At 43.7% G+C, this 18887-nt stretch overlaps 1 protein-coding gene across 1 annotated transcript in view; it reads left to right on the plus strand.

Moving 5' to 3' along the window:
* Positions 1 to 523: 523 nt before the first annotated feature.
* MAP3K2 (mitogen-activated protein kinase kinase kinase 2) overlaps positions 524 to 18887 on the plus strand; it is a 74274-nt gene continuing 55910 nt past the window's right edge. The window contains exons 1-4 of the mRNA XM_077449653.1: positions 524 to 1192; positions 8555 to 8673; positions 8963 to 9003; positions 14228 to 14327. Coding sequence (XP_077305779.1) covers positions 1189 to 1192; positions 8555 to 8673; positions 8963 to 9003; positions 14228 to 14327 — 264 coding nt within the window. The 5' untranslated portion in view covers positions 524 to 1188. The remainder of the gene's footprint in view (positions 1193 to 8554; positions 8674 to 8962; positions 9004 to 14227; positions 14328 to 18887) is intronic.

Genomic DNA, 18887 nt, shown 5'->3' on the forward strand with positions numbered 1-18887 from the left:
TTCTTGGACCTACAGGTAAGCCTTAATCTAATCCTTAATCTAGGCCAGTGATGGTGAACCTTGGGCACCCCCAGATGTTTTGGAACTACATTTCCCATGATGCTCCACTACACCGCAGAGTGCAAGAGCATCATGGGAAATGTAGTTCCAAAACATCTGGGGTGCCAAGGTTCGCCATCACTGGCCTAGGCTTACCTGTAGGTCAAAGTGGGTTTGTAAGGGTTTACAACCACTTTAAAAAATGGCCAAGAAGAAATCATAAAGTCTTTTTTCCACCCTGATCGTGTGGCTTCTAGTGTTGTGGTTTTTTTTTTTTTTTTTTTTATCAGTGATTTTGAGCCATAAGCTTTTGTGGGAGTATGGTTTTGCTAAAAAAAATAAAAAATAAAAAAAACACTACAAAACTCATTCTACAGCTAATGTTACTGATGTTTTTCTAATGTCGGGTGTTAATCCATCTGAACGGGTGGCTGTAAGCAGCAGCGGGTCCCGGCAATGTCGGGCTGTACTCTCTGCATGGCCCCTGTAGGGCTCTGGGCTTGAATCCTACTCCTAGTGGTCAGTCGTTGTCTCAAAACCTTCTCAGCCTGCAACATGTGGGAACTCCCCGGAGAAGTCGCTTTGCTTTGAATGTTCCAGTATTTAGTGTTTAGTCTGCACATGGTGTACTATTATTTTTATACTACAGAAGAGATACACGGCCATATTAAACCAAGGAGCCCGATCTTCTCCCAGAGAGAGCTGACCTTTCAGCAGACATCATAGCTGTATTTATTTTTTTATAGAAATCTCCCTTTTTATGTTTTTTTTTATTAATGCATGCTTTTTTGTTTTTCCAGAATTTCAAGCCTAACTGGTTTTCACGTCTCCATGCTTGGTCTCTTGCATTCTGATCTTGTTTGTGTCTAAAACTGCTCCCCCCCCCCCACCCCCTTGTGGTCCTCAGGGAATATTGCCCAAGAATGTAGGGAAACCCTTGCGTTGTATCGTGCACATGGCGGTACGGCGCGGTGTTTACAATTTTTATATGAAGCTTTTCTTAGTCTCTGATATAGGAGGGATAGGCTGCATTTGGATTGTTTACCCCAAACCCAAATTAAGATTGTTCCTTCTGTACTTCTAGGAGGAGAGACTTCACTACCCCATGGGATCCTCTGCCTGAGATACTGCTACTAACCGGCTGCCATTATGGGTGAGTCTTTTATTTTTGTCCTGTGATAAGGCAATTAGAGTATTCTATATGTACAGAGACAGTAGGCAGGTGATGTGGAGGGGGGGGGGGCGAGTGCTGAGTTATGGAGATGTTGTGAAATGTAGTGTTCTATAAGGGGGTGTTCTGTAGTCCAGCGTGGGAGAATGGGGCTAGGCTGACAGTACTGCTTGGGATTTCTATGTAGCAGAGGCAGTGTTGTCCGCTCACATCCAGGAAGTGAGGAGCTCACTGGATTTCTGAAAGATCAGCAGGGTTTTTTTCTTGCATCAATTTAACAACTTGTCGAATAACACTATAGCCAAAAGACAGATACAGTGTGGTCATACACTTCTGGAATTCATGCCCCCCCCCCCCCCCCCCCTGCGTGCCCTTGGGGCACCTATTGGGTGTGCTTTGATCGCTGCCCTTTGGACACAGCTGGTCACAATTCGAGGTAAAGGGCCGATCACAGCATCCCTTTCCCATGTGATCAGCTGTGTCCAATCATAGCTTATCGCATGTAAACAAATTCTGCTTATCGGCACTTCCTTTCCTCAGCGCTGTCACTGTGTGTGGAAAGGAAAGCTGATAACCAGCTATCCTGCGACAGGGGACAATGGACATTTACACTGATAATCTGGGCACTGATCATCAGTACCCTGATCATCAGTGCTGCCTCATCGGCACACATCAGTAAAAATAAGAAAAATTACATATTTGCAAAACTTTATAACCGAAACGAAGAAAGAGCTGTTTTTATATATATTTTTTTTCTGTAATTTTCAGTTTTTTTTTATTATTATTAAAAGCGGAGTTCCACTTAAAAATTAAATACTGCAGCTGCTGACTTTTAATAATCGGAAACTTGCCTGTCCCACGGTCCAGCAATGTGGGGGAACGAAGCCCCGCTCCTCTCCCCCTCCTCTCTGCAGCACTGGCATTTTCACTGTGGGCACCTGGCTGTGGCTTCGCAGCCGGGAACGCACTGAACGAGCCACACGCGGTGACTGGCCGGCCAATCATCTGGGACCTGTGACGCGTCTCAGATGATTGCCGAGAGGGAGGGGGAGAGGTTAACTTGCTTCCGGTGCCGCGGTGCACCAGGTGGAAGTGGGAGCTAGAACCCACTAAAAAGGGGTGCCCCCCCCCCCCCAAACAAAAATTACATGCCAAATGTGGCATGTCAGGGGTTCACCATTCCCTTAAAGAGGAAGTTCCATTTTTGGGTGTTTAAATACTGCTAAAAGAAATGTGTCTGTCTCAAAAAAATACATTTAATATGGCTACAGAGTTGTCATTCAAAGTGCAACAGTGCTGAAAGCTGAAAATTGGCCTGGGCAAGAAGGGAGCGAAAGTTCCTGGTAGGAAAGTGGTTAAAGAAGATTTCCAGGTGTGGATACTTTACACTTGGTTACATTGGCCTGGCTTGGACCAATCCAATGCAACCATGCTTATACCATACCTGGCTTTTCCGGTGATCTTCTCTTTCACGTCCTTTGTTGAACGGCTACCCTGCTTTATTCTGAACATAGGAGGTTGGCCACTTGGATTGGGCACCATTCAGAGAAATCTTTACATTGTCAACAAAACGCAAGGTGTTCTCTGATTGGACAAGGTGAACAGGTGATGTCAAAGTACTGCCTCTCCACCTCGTCCAATCGGAGAACGCTTTGCATTCATTCAGAAGATGCAAAACGTTCTCTGAATGGTACCCATGCAATTTTCTGAATAAATGCAAAGCGTTCTCTGATTAGGCAAGGTGGAGAGGCAGTACTGTGACATCACCTGTTCACCTTGTCCAATCCGAGAACGCCTTGCATTTTTGTTGAAAAATACAAAGCGTTCTCTGAATGGCGCCCACGCAAAGAAGCGGACCTCCTGATTGCAGAATGCAGCAGGGCAGCCTCTTGGCACAGGACCTGGAAGGAAGTGGAGATCCCTGGCGTGGTGGTGTCTGCTTGAGTGATTTCCAGCTTCCAGGGCAATCAAATCAGAGCAATTCTGATTGGTCCGCACTGGCACAGAGTATCGCTCTGATCCAACCCGAAAGCACTGCAGAATGCAGTTCTGCACTTTTGTCCTAGCTCTAAACATTGGATAAGAATTGGCATAGAACGTGGGCTGGTTTCTGGTCGGATCACATGATATCTGACTGCCTGTGCCAGGAACTGGTTAAATTCATACATCTGTAATGAGGTTCTTTAGAAAGCTCAAAGGATTAGCAGGCCACTGTCTTCTCAGTCGCCTCATCCTGAAAAGGCGCCATTGTCTGCGCAGTACAAACATGCCCGAGTATAGATCTTGGTATACAAACACATGATGTCATGTCTCACTGCGAGCATTGTGTGTTGGATAGAGCGGAATCCTGAATGAAAGAGAGGTGAGGTAACTAAGGTAGCCGCTAAGTTCTCTTTCACCTGCTAAGGAACTCCGAATCTGCAACAGCAGCTAGGTGGTTTATATACACTTGAATCCACTGAGCTTCCCTGGATTCGCCCAGCTTTCTTGGTTGCATTCCACTTGTATATTGGATTATATTATTCAGGGATAGCTTTAAAAGAGAAATTTTGTGTGTGTTGTTTTTTTTTTTTTTTTTTTTTTTTTTTTTTTTTTTTTTTTTTCTCTAAATCCTACTTGCATAGGTGGATGCTGCATCTGTCCCCCGCTGGCTACAACACTGAGAACCGACCGATCAAAGACCACTGATCGCTCAGTGCCAGAGAAAATCCGTACTGGGTGTTTCTTTAGCAATGCGGGTGTTTTTCGTTAGAATTTGTAACGGAAGCGACCTTCCGTCGCTGCCGCCATCTTGCTACACCCCGCACTCGTCCACAGTAAGGATACAGTGAGAAGGCGGCAAGTGGACGTCTTACACCCACCAGAGTCATTTCACATTTATTTTTAACAGTAAACTGAGCTTATGTAGTGAAATTTTAGTATTTTGAAATCCGTCAGACTGTTTTGATGATTTTTTTCAAAGCAGCGGTGTCCTGTCAGATTAGCAAACCTGTGAGATCAACAGGTTTGCCGTTGCTTATAAAATTTTAACAACATCTAAACAGACGGATTTTTAAAGATACTCTTTTTCACTATATAAGCTCAGTTTACTGTTTAAAAATAAGTGTGACATGCAAGACTCCTGTGGGTGTAACAAGATGTCCGCTTGCCGCCTTCTCACTGTATCCTTACTGTGAAGGAGTGTGGGGTGTAGCAAGATGGTGGCGATGGAACGTCACTTCTGTTACAAATTCTGACGGGTCATCTAATCTGATGAGACACAGGCAGAGCATAGCTAAAAAGGGGGAGGGGCGATTGGCAGGGGGGGCTATACGTAGCTTCCTGAACATATCACAGCACCCTGCCTCAGTACTTCTCTCGAGCCCCCACAGTGGGCTGGATTAGATGAAGTTATGTAAATGTTTTATTGCTTTGATGGGTGGGGTCAGTCTGACGGATTGGGTGTTGAATATATTTGCATGCAGATCACTCCTGGTTAAAGCGGTAGTAATGGTTAATTTAAAAAAAACAAAAAAATAAAACACTCTGCAAGGCAAAGGCATAATGTACTAGTATTGATGGCATACTAGTACATTATGAAAGACTTGCCTTGAAACCAATCCCACTAGTGGAGCGCTGCCAACGCTGATAAGGTTTCCATCTTTACCCGGTCTTCCTTCTGGATTTGCGTGCTCTGGCCAAGCTGCGATGATGTAATTCCCACGCATGCATGCGGGAGCCACGGCACAGAGCTTTGAAGGAACGGCACGGGTATGCCGTTACTTCAGAGCATTGCCGTCACTGGCTGATGCTCCCTAGAATATCTCTTAAACGGTACATGCTTAGGAGATATTAATTTACACTACAGATAAGCTTTATTATAAGATTACCTGTAAGTAAATATAGAAATACTGTACAGACTTTACTACCACATTTAACACCCGTGTGTAATGCTAAACCTTCATGATTGAAAGAACCAGGGACTGTCAGGTTGGGAATTGATCACCTCCTGCCCGCCGTATGTCAATTGACAGGCACAATGTGTTTCTCTCATTCTGGGACGACGTCGTGTGATGGCATCCCACTCTCGCCGCACTTGCAGGAGCACGCATATTACCGATCTCAATAAAGAGCTGATAACGAGGCTCTTTACCCATGCGATCAGATGTGTCCAGTCACAGCTGATCACTTGTAAACAAGGAAATGCCAGTTTTCGGATTGCTCTCCTCACGCTGACCGCAAGAGGAGAGCCAATCGGTGGCATTTCTTCACAGGGAAGATCTGCAGAAATAATCGGGGCACTGATTACAAGTGCCGCCCAAGCAGTGCAGGGCAGTGATGCTACTCAGTGCCTGGCAGTGCCTGTCACATACCAGTGCAGCCTCATCAGCGCCCATCAGTGCAGGAGCAAAAATTACTTATTTACACAATTTTAGAACAGAAAACCAAGAAAAACTTTTCGGTTTTTTTTTTTATTTTTTTTTTTTTTTTTAGTTTTTTGGCAAAAATAACAGTGGTTAAATAACACCAAAAGAAAGACCTATCTGTCTCAAAGATAAAAAAAATTTAGTTTGGGTACAGTCTTTCATGACTGCAACTGTCATTCAAAGCGCGACAACGCTGAAAGTTGAAAATTGGCCTGGGGAGGAAGGGGGCAAAAGTGCCCAGTGGTGAGGTGGCTAATGAGCTAGATCAGAGGTGCCCAACCAGTGGCCCGGGGGCCACATGTGGCCCACGGAGCCCTCTGATGTGGCCCGCGACCTCCTGCTCTGGGATGGCGGGTTGGCAAGTCCAGATTGTGGAATGCCAACCCCCTATCTCAGAGCAAGAGTGTTATGAATGAAGCCGGCGGTAGAGGAAGCAAGTGGCAAAGTACAGCTAAGCCACAGGCGCACTGCGCTGAACCCTCAGTGTGGGTAAACCATGACACGTCAGTGTGAAAGCAGCCTTGGGCTGCTTTTTACACGATCGGTTTCGACGCGATCAGAACCTCCGACCCCTTCCATCTGGGAAGATCTTATTTGAGGGCCCATAGAGTTGAGCGGGCTGTGTCTGTGTCAGCTCTGCATATGCAGAGTGGACTTGGACCTGTCATCCGCCCGCTCGTTGTGGCCCGTGACTAGTTACCAAGTTGCTTAAGTGGCCCTCGCTCTTCAAAAGGTTGGGCACCCCTGAGCTAGATGATGGTGGACATCCTCCAGCCAGGAAATTTAAGTTCTGTCTGGCTTTCTGCAACTTCACCTTGTCTTTCTCTCTCTATATTGAGGACTGCCATTCTGAGCCCCACTTTTTTTGTAGGTCATCGCTTTTTTCATCAATGTAAACATTTATTTGTTTACATTCAACTTGTCTGTGTGCCTTGGGACTGCAAACTCTGAGAATAGCAATTAATCCATTTTATCGACATATTTGTTTTGATTCAATGGAGTTGAATAAAATCCCTTGCCCACTGCATAACACACATGCGACGGGAAAAGGGTGGGCCTTAACGCCAACCAGCCACACATGTGCATCGCTTGGCTGGTGTCTCTGTGCTCAGAGTGCACTTGCTGCTCCCTCCCAGCACAGACTGAACTGTCAAAGGCCGCTCTCGGTTCAGTCTAACTATTAGTAGCTGGCAGGATCGGCAGCGGATCATGTGATCACTGTGGCAGCCAACCACAGTGGTCACCCGATCGCTGATGTTTCCTGTCCCCTGGGCATTCAGAACTTTTTAAAGTGAGGCTAGGGCAAAGGGTGGGCAAGGTTTAAAGGAATATAGACAAAGGGGAAAGTAAAACTATAGACCACTTCTTTTTTTTTTTTCATTTTTTTTTTCATTTTACATAGAGTAGGGGTTATAACCTGCCTTTTATTTTATTTTTTTTCCCCACCATCTGTGTCCCATTGGGGAGCTTTCCTTTGACTTCCTGTCCCGTACCCAATCGGGAACAGAGTCAAACCCTGCAAATTAAGGGAATTCCTTAGGGACCCCCAGGTCACCAAAAAGTGTCCCCATTGGAAGATTTCCCCTCTTTTACTTTTCTGGGGACAACCCAAATTTTTTATTTTTTTTCTCTTACTTTCAATGATGTGGGAAACCAGAACAAAAAAAAAGTTTTTTACCTTTTTTTTTTTTTTTTTTTTTTGTTTTTTTTGTTTCTACACCAATCATGTAAACAGTCACTACTAGGGATGCACCGATACCACTTTTTTGACGCAGAATACCGATACTTGACATCATGTACTCGCCGATACCTGATTTTGGTCATGTGACCACTTTTTAAAAAAATTATGAAAAATTACATATTTTTGCCATAATATGAGGGGACATGGTGTAAGGAGGACGCTCGCCATGTAGCAGACGCAGCAGCAGCAAAACACGTCATGAAGGAAATGGAACTCACAGCCGTATGGAGAGGCCACAACCTTATCCAATTCCCGAGCTGCGCCCAAGCTCACGTCTCTTTTCCGGTATCAGTTTCTGGTATTGGTGCATTTTCACGAGTACCTATATCCCTGAAAATGCGAAATATCGGCAACGATGCCAGTATCGGTGCATCCCTAGTCACTACTGCTTTAGTAAATCAACCCCAACGTGTTACGTCCCAGGAGTCATAAATGACCATGTCATGTGGTCCTTGGAGAGTCAAAAGACTGTCGCTGTTCCATTTTCCACAGTTTTCTCTCCTGTAATATGTAATTTGGGGATGGGCAAGACTAAAATAATGCTTGAGGTGTTTTCTCCTGGCAGTCTGTGATCTCCACTGATTACTCTAATGCAGTGCACTATATAAAACCTAATTTATGGCAGTAAACGTTGCATTTTTTTAAATTCAGTTTATCTACAGTCTGCCTTATATTGCCAACTATAATCTATAGCACGTCTCCCCAACCATAACTGAGAACAGGAAAGGCATTAAGGATCCCTGTTTGCTTTACACATTTTACTGCCTTGAATTATAAGGGAGAGAGGGAAAGGCAGGACTTGGCAAAAATTGTGCAGAGGCTGCGTTCTTTCTGCAAGATTTGATCAGTTTTGGAAAGCAATTCAGCTGTAGGTATATGCTGTCCATATGCTCTTCTGCATCCCCAACGCAGCTTGAATGAGGCCTAATAGTAATGCATGGTGTTGCCATGCTGCCACTCCCAAGCCCCCTGCATGGGCAGTTTGGATGCTTCTTTGTTATTTTCAAAAATTCTATAAAATATTTGTACCAGGAATTGTAAAACTTGGAAATGTTGAATACTACAGCTTTAATATAATCATACTTAATATTGAAATGGGGCAGATAGATAGATTTTGCTGCTGTCATTTGCAGTTAGAGATGCGTTATTCCTTGGTGTGTGCTGTGTCTGACTCTCTACCATCCCTTCATTTCACAGATGAGCAGCAGGCCCTGGATTCAATCATGCAGGATCTGGTTGTCTTGCACAAAGCCAGCAGACCTGCCCTGAGTCTGCATGAATCTGGCAGCTCTAAATCCACCTCACCCAAGAAACAGGTAAGTCGCACGTCAGTCTCACCTATGTGTAAAATGAAAGTTTGCTTCCACCGTCATTTTTATTTCTCGTTCAGATGATTAAGGGAAGGGGCAATAAGCTGGATATATACTTCTGAGTGTCCTCACGTCTGTTAAATCCATTCCTCATTACGCTGTCCTTCCACCCCCCCCCCCCCCCCCATTGTTTTTTTGCTCTCCCCATCCCTGGCTCTCTTTTTGCTTCTTGCTCTTTTCCCTCCTCCTGGCTCTTTTGCATTGCCTGTGTTAATTTAACTTTTTCCATTTGCAGAATGATGTCCGTGTTAAATTTGAACATCGTGGAGAGAAAAGGTAAGATTAGAATGAGTTAAACTGTAAAATATCAGTTGCTTATGAGCAAGGGATCCAACTCATCCTGGCTGACCGTTTTGTGCAGTCAGGGGTACTTAAAGTGGTTGGAAACCCTTGAGGTCTTTCACTTTAATGCATTCTATGCATTCAGCTGAAAAACCTCTTGTAGTGCACCAACCCACCGTTTTACCTGAACCGGTTCTTTCCCGTGATATGGACGAGCACATCTCCAGGTGGTGTCTCGGGTCCTGATTGGATAGATTGATAGCAGCGCAGCCGTTGGCTCCTGCTGCTGTCAATCAAATCCAATGACGTGGCAGCCGGGGGGCTGGGCCGAGTCCTGCTGTCTGTGTCAATAGACGCAGCAGTGGGACATGGGAGCACGCCCGCACGGGTTTCCTGAAGAAGAGCGCTTCTCTGGGGCACTCGAGAAGAGGAGGGGCCACAAATGCCACTTGGGGACCCCAGAAGAGGAGGATTGGGGCCCCTCTGTGCAAAACCAACTGCGCAGTGGAGCTAAGTAGGACATGTTTTGTTAAAAAAACAAAAAGAAAAGCCTGAAGCTTTAGTGTCCCCTTTTTAAAGGATAAGTTCAAAAAAAAAAAAAAAAAGATAAATGCACATTTTTGCAGCTAAAAAAATGTGCGTTTTTAGAGAATCCCTGCTTGCTGTCACAAGAAGTGGGTAGTGGTTGCAGAAGTATTAATCGGTTTTGAGTGGAGCAACCAGTTGGGTTTCATGTTTGAATGTTCTAGAGCAGGGGTGCCCAACCTTTTGAAGAGCAAGGGCCACTTGAGCGACTTGGTAAATGGTCGCGGGCCACAATGAGCGGGTGGATGGCATGTCCATGTCCACTCTGCATTTTTCAGAGTGGACATGGACGCAGCCCACGATACTTTTTAGCGTATCGTATTGGAGGTAGAACACAAGTCGGTTTATGTCTGCCACTACTTACAGGTGAGTGGAGGGTCCAGTTGGTTGGACTGTCAGACTATCTGTGTGAAAAGGGTCCAAGGCTGCTTTCACACTGATGCGCTGCGGTTTACACTTGTGCAACGCAGTGTACCTTTGGCTTTCCTGCAGTTTGCAATAGACTTCTATTATATTATGCAGGTTTGGTGCACTTTCAGAAAGCTCACCGAACTCGCAGGTAATAATAGAAGTCTATGGCTCAGTGCACCTGCGGATCAGTTTGTAAGCAGCCCAGTAACCACTGCAGAAAAGATATGCCCATATATGTACTGTGATTTTTAGCAATAAACTGACCTTTAATAACAGTATTCTTTCAGTTCTATCCCAGAGCAGGAGGTCGCGGGCCACATCAGAGGGCTCCGTGGGCCACGTGTGGCCCCCGGGCCACTGGTTGGGCACCCCTGTTCTAGAGAGAACAGAACCTAAAACCATAATGGTTCCTGTGGGCAGAGTGCTCATTTTCATGAAACTGTGTCAATTTGCAGTGAATATTAAAGTGATTTGTAAACCTAGGATTATTATTTTTTAAATATCAAACATGTTATGCTTACCTGCTCTGTGTGATGGTTTTACACAGAGCAGCCCTGATCCTCCATTTCTCGGGTCCCCTGCTGTTGCTCCTGGTTCCAAACCCCCCCCACCCCTCCGAGTGCCTCCAATAGCAAGCTGCTTGCTATTGGGGAACTCTTGCATGCTCTCTCCCGAGACCTTCTGTGTGTCCATTGACCGCTCGGCATGCCCTCCTCTTTACTGTCTGCGGTTGACAGCAGCTGGAGCCTCTGTCTCTAAACCAATGAGGAGAGAGAGAGAGAGACGCTGCTCTCTCTGGCTCAGGTATGTATGGGTGGGGACGGGGGATGAAGGGGATAGAGCAGATCACATAAAGTTTTTGATACCTAAATGATAGAATGCATTAAAGCTGTTGTATACCGTTGCCTGTTTTTTTTTTGTTTTTTTTTCCTTCCTGCAAGGTAAAGTCATAATGTGCTAGTATGCACACAAAGCTGTTCCATCTTCACCAGGTTCACGGGCTCCGGCTCTGTGACTGGCCGGAGCCGCAAAGACGTCACTCTCGCTCATGCACGTGGAAGCCGCCATTCATGGCACAGGGCGGGCTCGGAAGGAACAGCACCGGTGGCCATTCCTTCCCATGTGTCAGTGAAGTCACTGGCTGCATGTAATGTAAATGTCTCCTAAATAGATGTTTATATTACCTAATAGGTAAGCCTTATTATAGGCTTGCCTTTAGGTAAATTTCAGGGAAGTTTACTTCCTCTTTTATGGTAAAAAAAACAAAAAACAAAAAACAAAAACCTTCTAGCTTAAATACCACTTCAATAGGAATCGTGTCTCTAAGAGTTTAAAAGATGCTTTGCTATTGCAATTGGGGGGGGGGGGGGGGCGATGACTGGTTGCAGTAAACAGCGGTTAAGGGGAATGGATAATGTATTCCTGCACTGGTTCTTATCAGTGTTGGTCCCTGTACATTTCCAGCTCCCTCACATTCCAAGACAGAGAAAACAAGTGCCTGCTATGTGCTGTGATTACACTCCTGTCCCATGGGACCAAAGGTCATTTCATATCTCACATTGTGTTCCCTCACAGAGCCATTAATGCTTTCTAGATACTTCAGTAATTCAACAAATGGGAAGATCAATCTATTAATCATGGGCAAGTTTTATTTAAAAAAAATAAAAATAAAAAAAACACACACATTTGTCGCCATCTATATACATTTAGCCCCATTTTCAGTAAAAAAAAAATTAAATAAAAAAGAGACACGGACGTTCCTTTTTTTTTTTTTTTTTTTTTTTTTTAGTTGTGGTTATGTGACCACTGAGTCCCTCTTTTCTTTCACCGTTTTAAAGTGGTTGTAAGCCTGAAGCTTCTGTTTTACCTTCTTGCATTCTCTGCTTGGAGGTAAAAAAAACAAAAAACGCCCAGTCATCCGCCGGCTCAGCGGGGATCAATGGAGCGATCCCCTATGAGCAAGCGGATGTTCACAGGGCAGATCATCACAGATCCGTCCCGTGTGAAAGGACCCTTAGTATTGCTTTAAAGGGGTGGAGAGACTGCAGATGACCCTTTTTTTGCTTCCACTGACATCACAGGTCCCAGGAGAGCTTTAGCACCATTGACGTTACAGACCTAGATGATGTAGGCGGAGCTCTGTGAACGAATAAAGTCCTGTCTTCCACCGCATTGAGTTATCAATGGACTTCAAGAGCCGTAGTCCATTGACACTTCCTCCAGGTTTCACCTGAAAGCCAATATAGAGGTACAGACAGTGGGGGGAGATTTACTAAAACTGGTGCAAACAGGAGTCTGGTGCAGCTGTTCGTAGTAACCAATCGGCTATTAGATTTTATTGGCAAAGCTTAATTGAACAAGCTGAAGTTAGAAGCTGATTGGTTACTATGCACAGCTGCACCAGGTTCAGAGTGCCCTATGTTTTAGTACATCTCCCCCTACATAGTCGGTAGGCAGGGATGTGCAGGAGCCACTTTCGCTTAGACTGAAGCATGGTAGCTAAATCTAAGTATAGGAGGTACAAGCACACTCCTGTAACTCCATGAGCCCAGATATGCAGTTGACTATGCCAGTATGGATCTACTGCAGTAACTTGGCATGATTAGATTAAAACAGGGATTAAAGACGACTGTCAGGATCGGCAGGTATTGCTGAGCAAAAGAAATAAAAACATTAATATTTACTAGGGGTGCACCGAATGGGTTTTTTGGTGCCGAAACGGATATGGAAAAATACACTAGGCAGAAAATGACCGATAGCGAAACTTATTTTAAAAAAATATATATATTTTTATACAGGAGATGGTCAGACTGGGGACCTGGTACAGGAGATGGTCAGACTGGGGACACGGTACAGAAGATGGTCAGACTGGGGACCTGGTACAGGAGATGGTCAGAGACTGGGGACATGGTACAGGAGATGGTCAGAGACTGGGGACGTGGTACAGGAGATGGTCAGAGACTGGGGACGTGGTACAGGAGATGGTCAGAGACTGGGGACATGATACAAGAGATCAATGCAGCCTCACCAGTGCTCGTCAGATGCAGCCAGCCTGTGTCCCTAGTGCAGCCAGCCACTGTGCAGGGGAATAGAGAGGAGAGCCGCCGCCTGGTTGATTAGAGCGCCGGGAACATCACAACTTTCAATAGCTGTCCGGACACTTCCAATCCTGTCTATCAAAGTTCCCTGGATATGTTTAGGCACATCCCTAATATTTACCAAATTTTTTTTTTTTTTTTTTAGTTAAAAATAACAAACCTCATTCTTGCCTGCTCTGTGTAATTTTGCACAGAGCAGCCACGATCCTCCTCTTTTCGAGTCCCTCTTCGGTGCCCCTGGCCCCTTCTGCCTGTTGAGTGCCCCCACAGCATGCGGCTTGCTATGGGGGGAACCTGAGCCGAGCCACAGCTCCCTGTGTCCATTCAGACATGGAGATGTGGCCTGGCCTCACCCACTTTCTTTCCTCATTGGTCGACTGACTTTGACAGCAGCAGAAGCCATCGGCACTCCCAGGCAGCTGAGATGCTCCTGCAACGTCGCTGGAGCTAGATGGGGCTCAGGTAAGTATTAGGGGGGCTGCTGCACACAGAATGTGTTTTTATTTTATTTTTTTATAATCTTAATGCATAGAGTGCACTTTGACTTTCACCCTCCTGCCCACTGACCTTCCTTTTGCTGTCTCATCCGCTTGGTCCAGCTACCAAGAGCAAAGACAAGGGGGAGCCTTGTGCAAGTTATAACTTGTTACTTAGACAGAATGTCTCTCTATCCCCTGAACACAAAAGGGAAGCATCTGGTATTTCTCCTCGCTGCCATTGGCATGGGGAATGAAGGGAAAGGGAGTATAGTATATGTCGCTTGGCAAGACAACGGTGGTTAAGTGTTGCTTTGACCCGAATGGGCAAGTAACATGTTAATTTTAAGCTGCAAGCATTGGTTAGAGGTGTGTTTTTTTTTTTTTTTTTTTTTTATTATTTTTTTAAATCCTGAAAACAGTTGCCTTCCTTAGTGTGTGTTCTGTCATCTCCAAATGTATTTACTACAGTGGTTTTCTTGTAGCTCATGAATTGTTATTGCATTATTCTTTTCCGCAACCCAGTGACTCATTCTGTCCATCGTTGTTTTACCTTTTCCCAGTTATTGACCTTTTTGATGTAGAATAAAGCGCATTTTAACGTCTGAAATAAACCAGGCCCAACTTAATCGCTTGATGTCTTTCCAGGATCCTGCAATTTCCCCGGCCGGTTCTGCTGGAAGACCTTTTCACCAAGGCCAAGGTGGCCTTCGGGCAGTGCATGGATCTTCATTACAGTAATAACGAGGTAAATGCGTTTACGATTACCTTACAAAAATGGTTACGCTTCTTTCCATTCTCCCTAGAAGGAGTATGAAAAGAGCCCGCTGCCGTTTTGTCAGCACGGTGTAGCAGTTTAATTATTGCAGTGTTTTCAGCAGCGGGAGAGAATTGTGATGTACAGTGTGGGCACCCATGCTCTCCACCTCTACTCAACATTTAACCCCATCCGTACCCTTCCCCTAACATTTAGTTCCCCATATCCAGAAATGCTGGGTATTCTTTTTTTTTTTTTTTTTCTCCCAGCAGCCAGTAGGTGTGACGGGGAGGAAAGGGGAGTATATGCTGCTGGTGGAGGGCAGTAGTTGTAGGGAGATTGGGCGGATTGGCAGCAGACATGGGTATCCTCAAACACCTGCAAATGTCAGGTGCTGAAGATTGTACCAGCGGGTGTAGCAAGAGACTTTACCAGGACTGGTAAGCATTATTGTAGGGCTGCAACTAACGATTATTTTCATAATCAATTAGTTGACCGATTATTGTTTTGATTAATTGGATAGTAACCTTTAAAGTGTGGTGTATAATTTAGTTAATATGTAAAGTTTTAAAAAAAGGCAATTTTATTCTTAAATATCTCTATGCAGGGGTAAATATAAATAACCAACTATATGGTTAGGGAGCAAAATATCTAATCCACTCTGAGAATAACAGACAGAAGAGATATACTGTATATATTAGAGGGGATATATACTGTGTATATATTAGAGGGGTTGTACTGTATATACTATTAGAAGAGAGATATACTGCATATACTATTAGAGGGTATATAATGTGTATACCATTAGAGGAGAGATATCGTGTTTATACTGTTAGAGGAGATGTACTGTATTTCCTGTTAGAAGAGGTATACTATTAAAGGAGAGATATACTATTAAAGGGTCAATCTGGTAAATCTCATCATACTCATTAACTTTAACCCCATTTTGTTACAGGCCGATTAATCGATTATGAAAATAGTAATCGATTAATTTCATAATCGATAAGTTGTCGATTAATCGATTAGTTGTTTCAGCCTTACGTTATTGTACTGTTTTTAAATACCTTTTTTTTTTTTTTTCTCTTTTGCAAACTTGCTTAACAGCTTCACCCCCGGAAGGTTTTACCCACTTTAATGACCAGGCCATTTTTTCCATTACTTTAACTGACAATTGCTCGTGCGACACTGTAGCCAAATAAAATGTGTCCTTTTTTTTTCCTTGACAAATAGAGCTTTCTTTTGGTGTTATTTGATCACCTCTGCGGTTTTTATTTTTTGCGCTATAACCTAAAAAAGACCGACAATTTTTGAAAAAAAAACAAAAACGCATGCAATAAAAATTTTTTTAAAAATCGAATCAATATAGGCCATTGTGTGTATTCTGCTACATATTTTTTGTAAAAAAAAATAAAAAATCCCAATAAGTGTTTGGTTAAATCGCAGGGATATGCAATTTGCGGACCTCCAGCTTTTGCAAAACTCCCATCATGCCTCTGCCTTTTGGTGTCATGCTTATGGTTGTCAGAACCTTGCTTTGCCTCATGGGACTTGTAGTTCTGCAACAGCTGGAGGTCCGCTAATTGCATAGCTCTGGTTTATCGCATTTACAACTATAGGATAGACTTTTACAAAAATATGTTTTTATTGTTTTTACTAGTAATGGCAGCGATCAGCAATTTTTAGCAGGACTGCAAAATTGCAGCAGACAAATCCTGACACTGACACTTTTTGGGGACCAGTGATCCCAAACTATGGGATATTTTTATGGCATTTTTAGTTAGTTATTTTTTTTACTAGTAATAGCGGTGATTTTTAGTAGGACACCAAACTGACACTTTTTTTTTTGTGGCAACCAGTGAAATTATTACAACGATCAGTGCTATAAATATGCACTGTTACTGTACTAATGACACTGGCAGGGAAGAGGTTAACTTCAGGGGTGATCAAAGGGTTAAATGTGTCCCTAGGGGGTGCTTGCTAAATGTGTGTGAGTTGCTCTGACTGGGTGAAGACAGAGATCTGTGTTTCTGCTTAGCAGGAACACAAGATCACTATTGTCTCCCTTGTCAGAACGGCGATCTGCCTTGTTTACCAAGGCAGACCGCCATTCTGCCTCTCCCGGGAAAGATCGGGTGGCCAACTGTCATCGGGACTCGCTGATTGGCATCCCCTGTGTCCAATCAGTGCAGAATCGCGCCTCTAGCAGGTACCACCCCACCCCCCAGTGTCTGTTGCACAAAATGACAGACGGGCATGTCGTTTCCTGCAATAGAGCTGACCTGCCGCAGTACAAGTGTGGTAGGTGGTCGGCGAGTGGATAAGCAAAGTGTTTACTTTGCAAGTAAATCTGTTGAAGTAACAGTGTGACTTTTTATAGGTGCCAAATAACCATTAAAAATGTATTTAAATATATTTTTTATTAACCCAGCTTAAAATATGTTACAATGCATGTGACATCATATTACAAATACATAATGAGTACAACATCCATCGACAAAGTGTTTCCAATGCCAGTCTGAAAAACCTCAACGTGTTTCATCTCATGTCTTCATCAGGAGAAAAACAGCTTTCTGGAAAGATTTTTTATCTCCTGATGAAGGCTCTTTGAGTTGAAAAATGTTGAGGTTTTTCAGACTCACACAGTGGAGACACCTTACTGATGGATTCTGTAATAATGTTGTATTTGTTTTGTAATATGTCACATGTATGGTATCCTATTTTAAGCTGCGTTAATAAAAAAAAAAAAAAAAAAAACATAAAAATAAATAGTGTGTTTTTAAATATATATGTGTGTGTGTGTGTGTGTGTGTATATGTATATATATGTGTGTGTGTGTGTGTGTGTGTGTGTATATATATATATATATATATATATATATATATATATATATATATACAGTGGTGTGAAAAAGTGTTTGCCCCCTTCCTCATTTCCTGTTCCTTTGCATGTTTGTCACACTTAAGTGTTTCGGAACATCAAACCAATTTAAACAATAGTCAAGGACAACACAAGTAAACACAAAATGCAATTTGTAAATGAAGGTGTTTATTATTAAAGGTGAAAAAAAATCCAAACCATCATGGCCCTGTGTGAAAAAGTGATTGCCCCCCTTGTTAAAACATACTATAACTGTGGTTGTCCACACCTGAGTTCACTTTCTCTAGCCACACCCAGGCCTGATTATTGCCACACCTGTTCACAATCAAGGCATCACTTAAATAGGAGCTGCTTGACACAGTAAGGTCCACCAGAAGATCCTTAAAAGCTACACATCATGCCGAGACCCAAAGAAATTCAGGAACAATTGAGAAAGAAAGTAATTGAGATCTATCAGTCTGGAAAGGGTTATAAAGCCATTTCCAAAGCTTTGGGAATCCAGCGAACCACAGTGAGAGCCATTATCCACAAATGGCGAAGACATGGAACAGTGGTGAACCTTCCCAGGAGTGGCCGGCCGCCCAAAATTACCCCAAGAGCGCAGCGACGACTCATCCAAGAGGTCACAAAAGACCCCACAACAACGTCCAAGGAACTTCAGGCCTCACTTGCCTCAGTTAAGGTCAGCGTTCATGCCTCCACCATCAGGAAAAGACTGGGCAAAAATGGCCTGCATGGCAGAGTTCCAAGGAGAAAACCACTGCTGAGCAAAAAGAACATCAAAGCTTGTCTCAATTTCTCCACAACACATCTTGATGATCCCCAAGACTTTTGGGACAACATTCTGTGGACCGATGAGACAAAAGTGGAACTCTTTGGAAGGTGTGTGTCCAAGTATATCTGGCGTAGAAGGAACACTGCATTTCATAAAAAGAACATTATACCAACAGTAAAATATGGTGGTGGTAGTGTGATGGTCTGGGGCTGTTTTGCTGCTTCAGGACCTGGAAGATTTGCCGTGATAAAAGGAACTATGAATTCTGCTGTCTACCAAGAGATCCTGAAGGAGAATGTCCGACCATCTGTTCGTGTACTCAAGCTGAAACGAACTTGGGTTCTGCAGCAGGACAATGATCCTAAACACACCAGCAAGTCCACCACCGAATGGCTGAAGAAAAACAAAATGAAGACTTTGGAGTGGCCCAGCCAAAGTCCTGACCTGAATCCTATTGAGATGTTGTGGTATGACCTTAAAAAGGCCGTTCATGCTCGAAAACCCTCTAATGTAACTGAATTAGGACAATTCTGCAAAGATGAGTGGGCCAAAATTCCTCCAGGACGCTGTAAAAGCCTCATTGCACGTTATCGCAAACGCTTGGTTGCAGTTGTTGCTGCTAAGGGTGGCCCAACCAGTTATTAGGTTTAGGGGGCAATCACTTTTTCACACAGGACCATGATAGTTTGGATTTTTTTTCACCTTTAATAATAAACACCTTCATTTACAAATTGCATTTTGTGTTTACTTGTGTTGTCCTTGACTATTGTTTAAATTGGTTTGATGTTCCGAAACACTTAAGTGTGACAAACATGCAAAGGAACAGGAAATGAGGAAGGGGGCAAACACTTTTTCACACCACTGTATATATATATATATATATATATATATATATATAT

The sequence above is a fragment of the Lithobates pipiens genome, unplaced genomic scaffold, assembly GCF_037356315.1.
Source record: "Lithobates pipiens isolate NorthernLeopardFrog02 unplaced genomic scaffold, aLitPip1_a1.2 Scaffold_22, whole genome shotgun sequence".
NCBI lineage: Eukaryota > Metazoa > Chordata > Amphibia > Anura > Ranidae > Lithobates > Lithobates pipiens.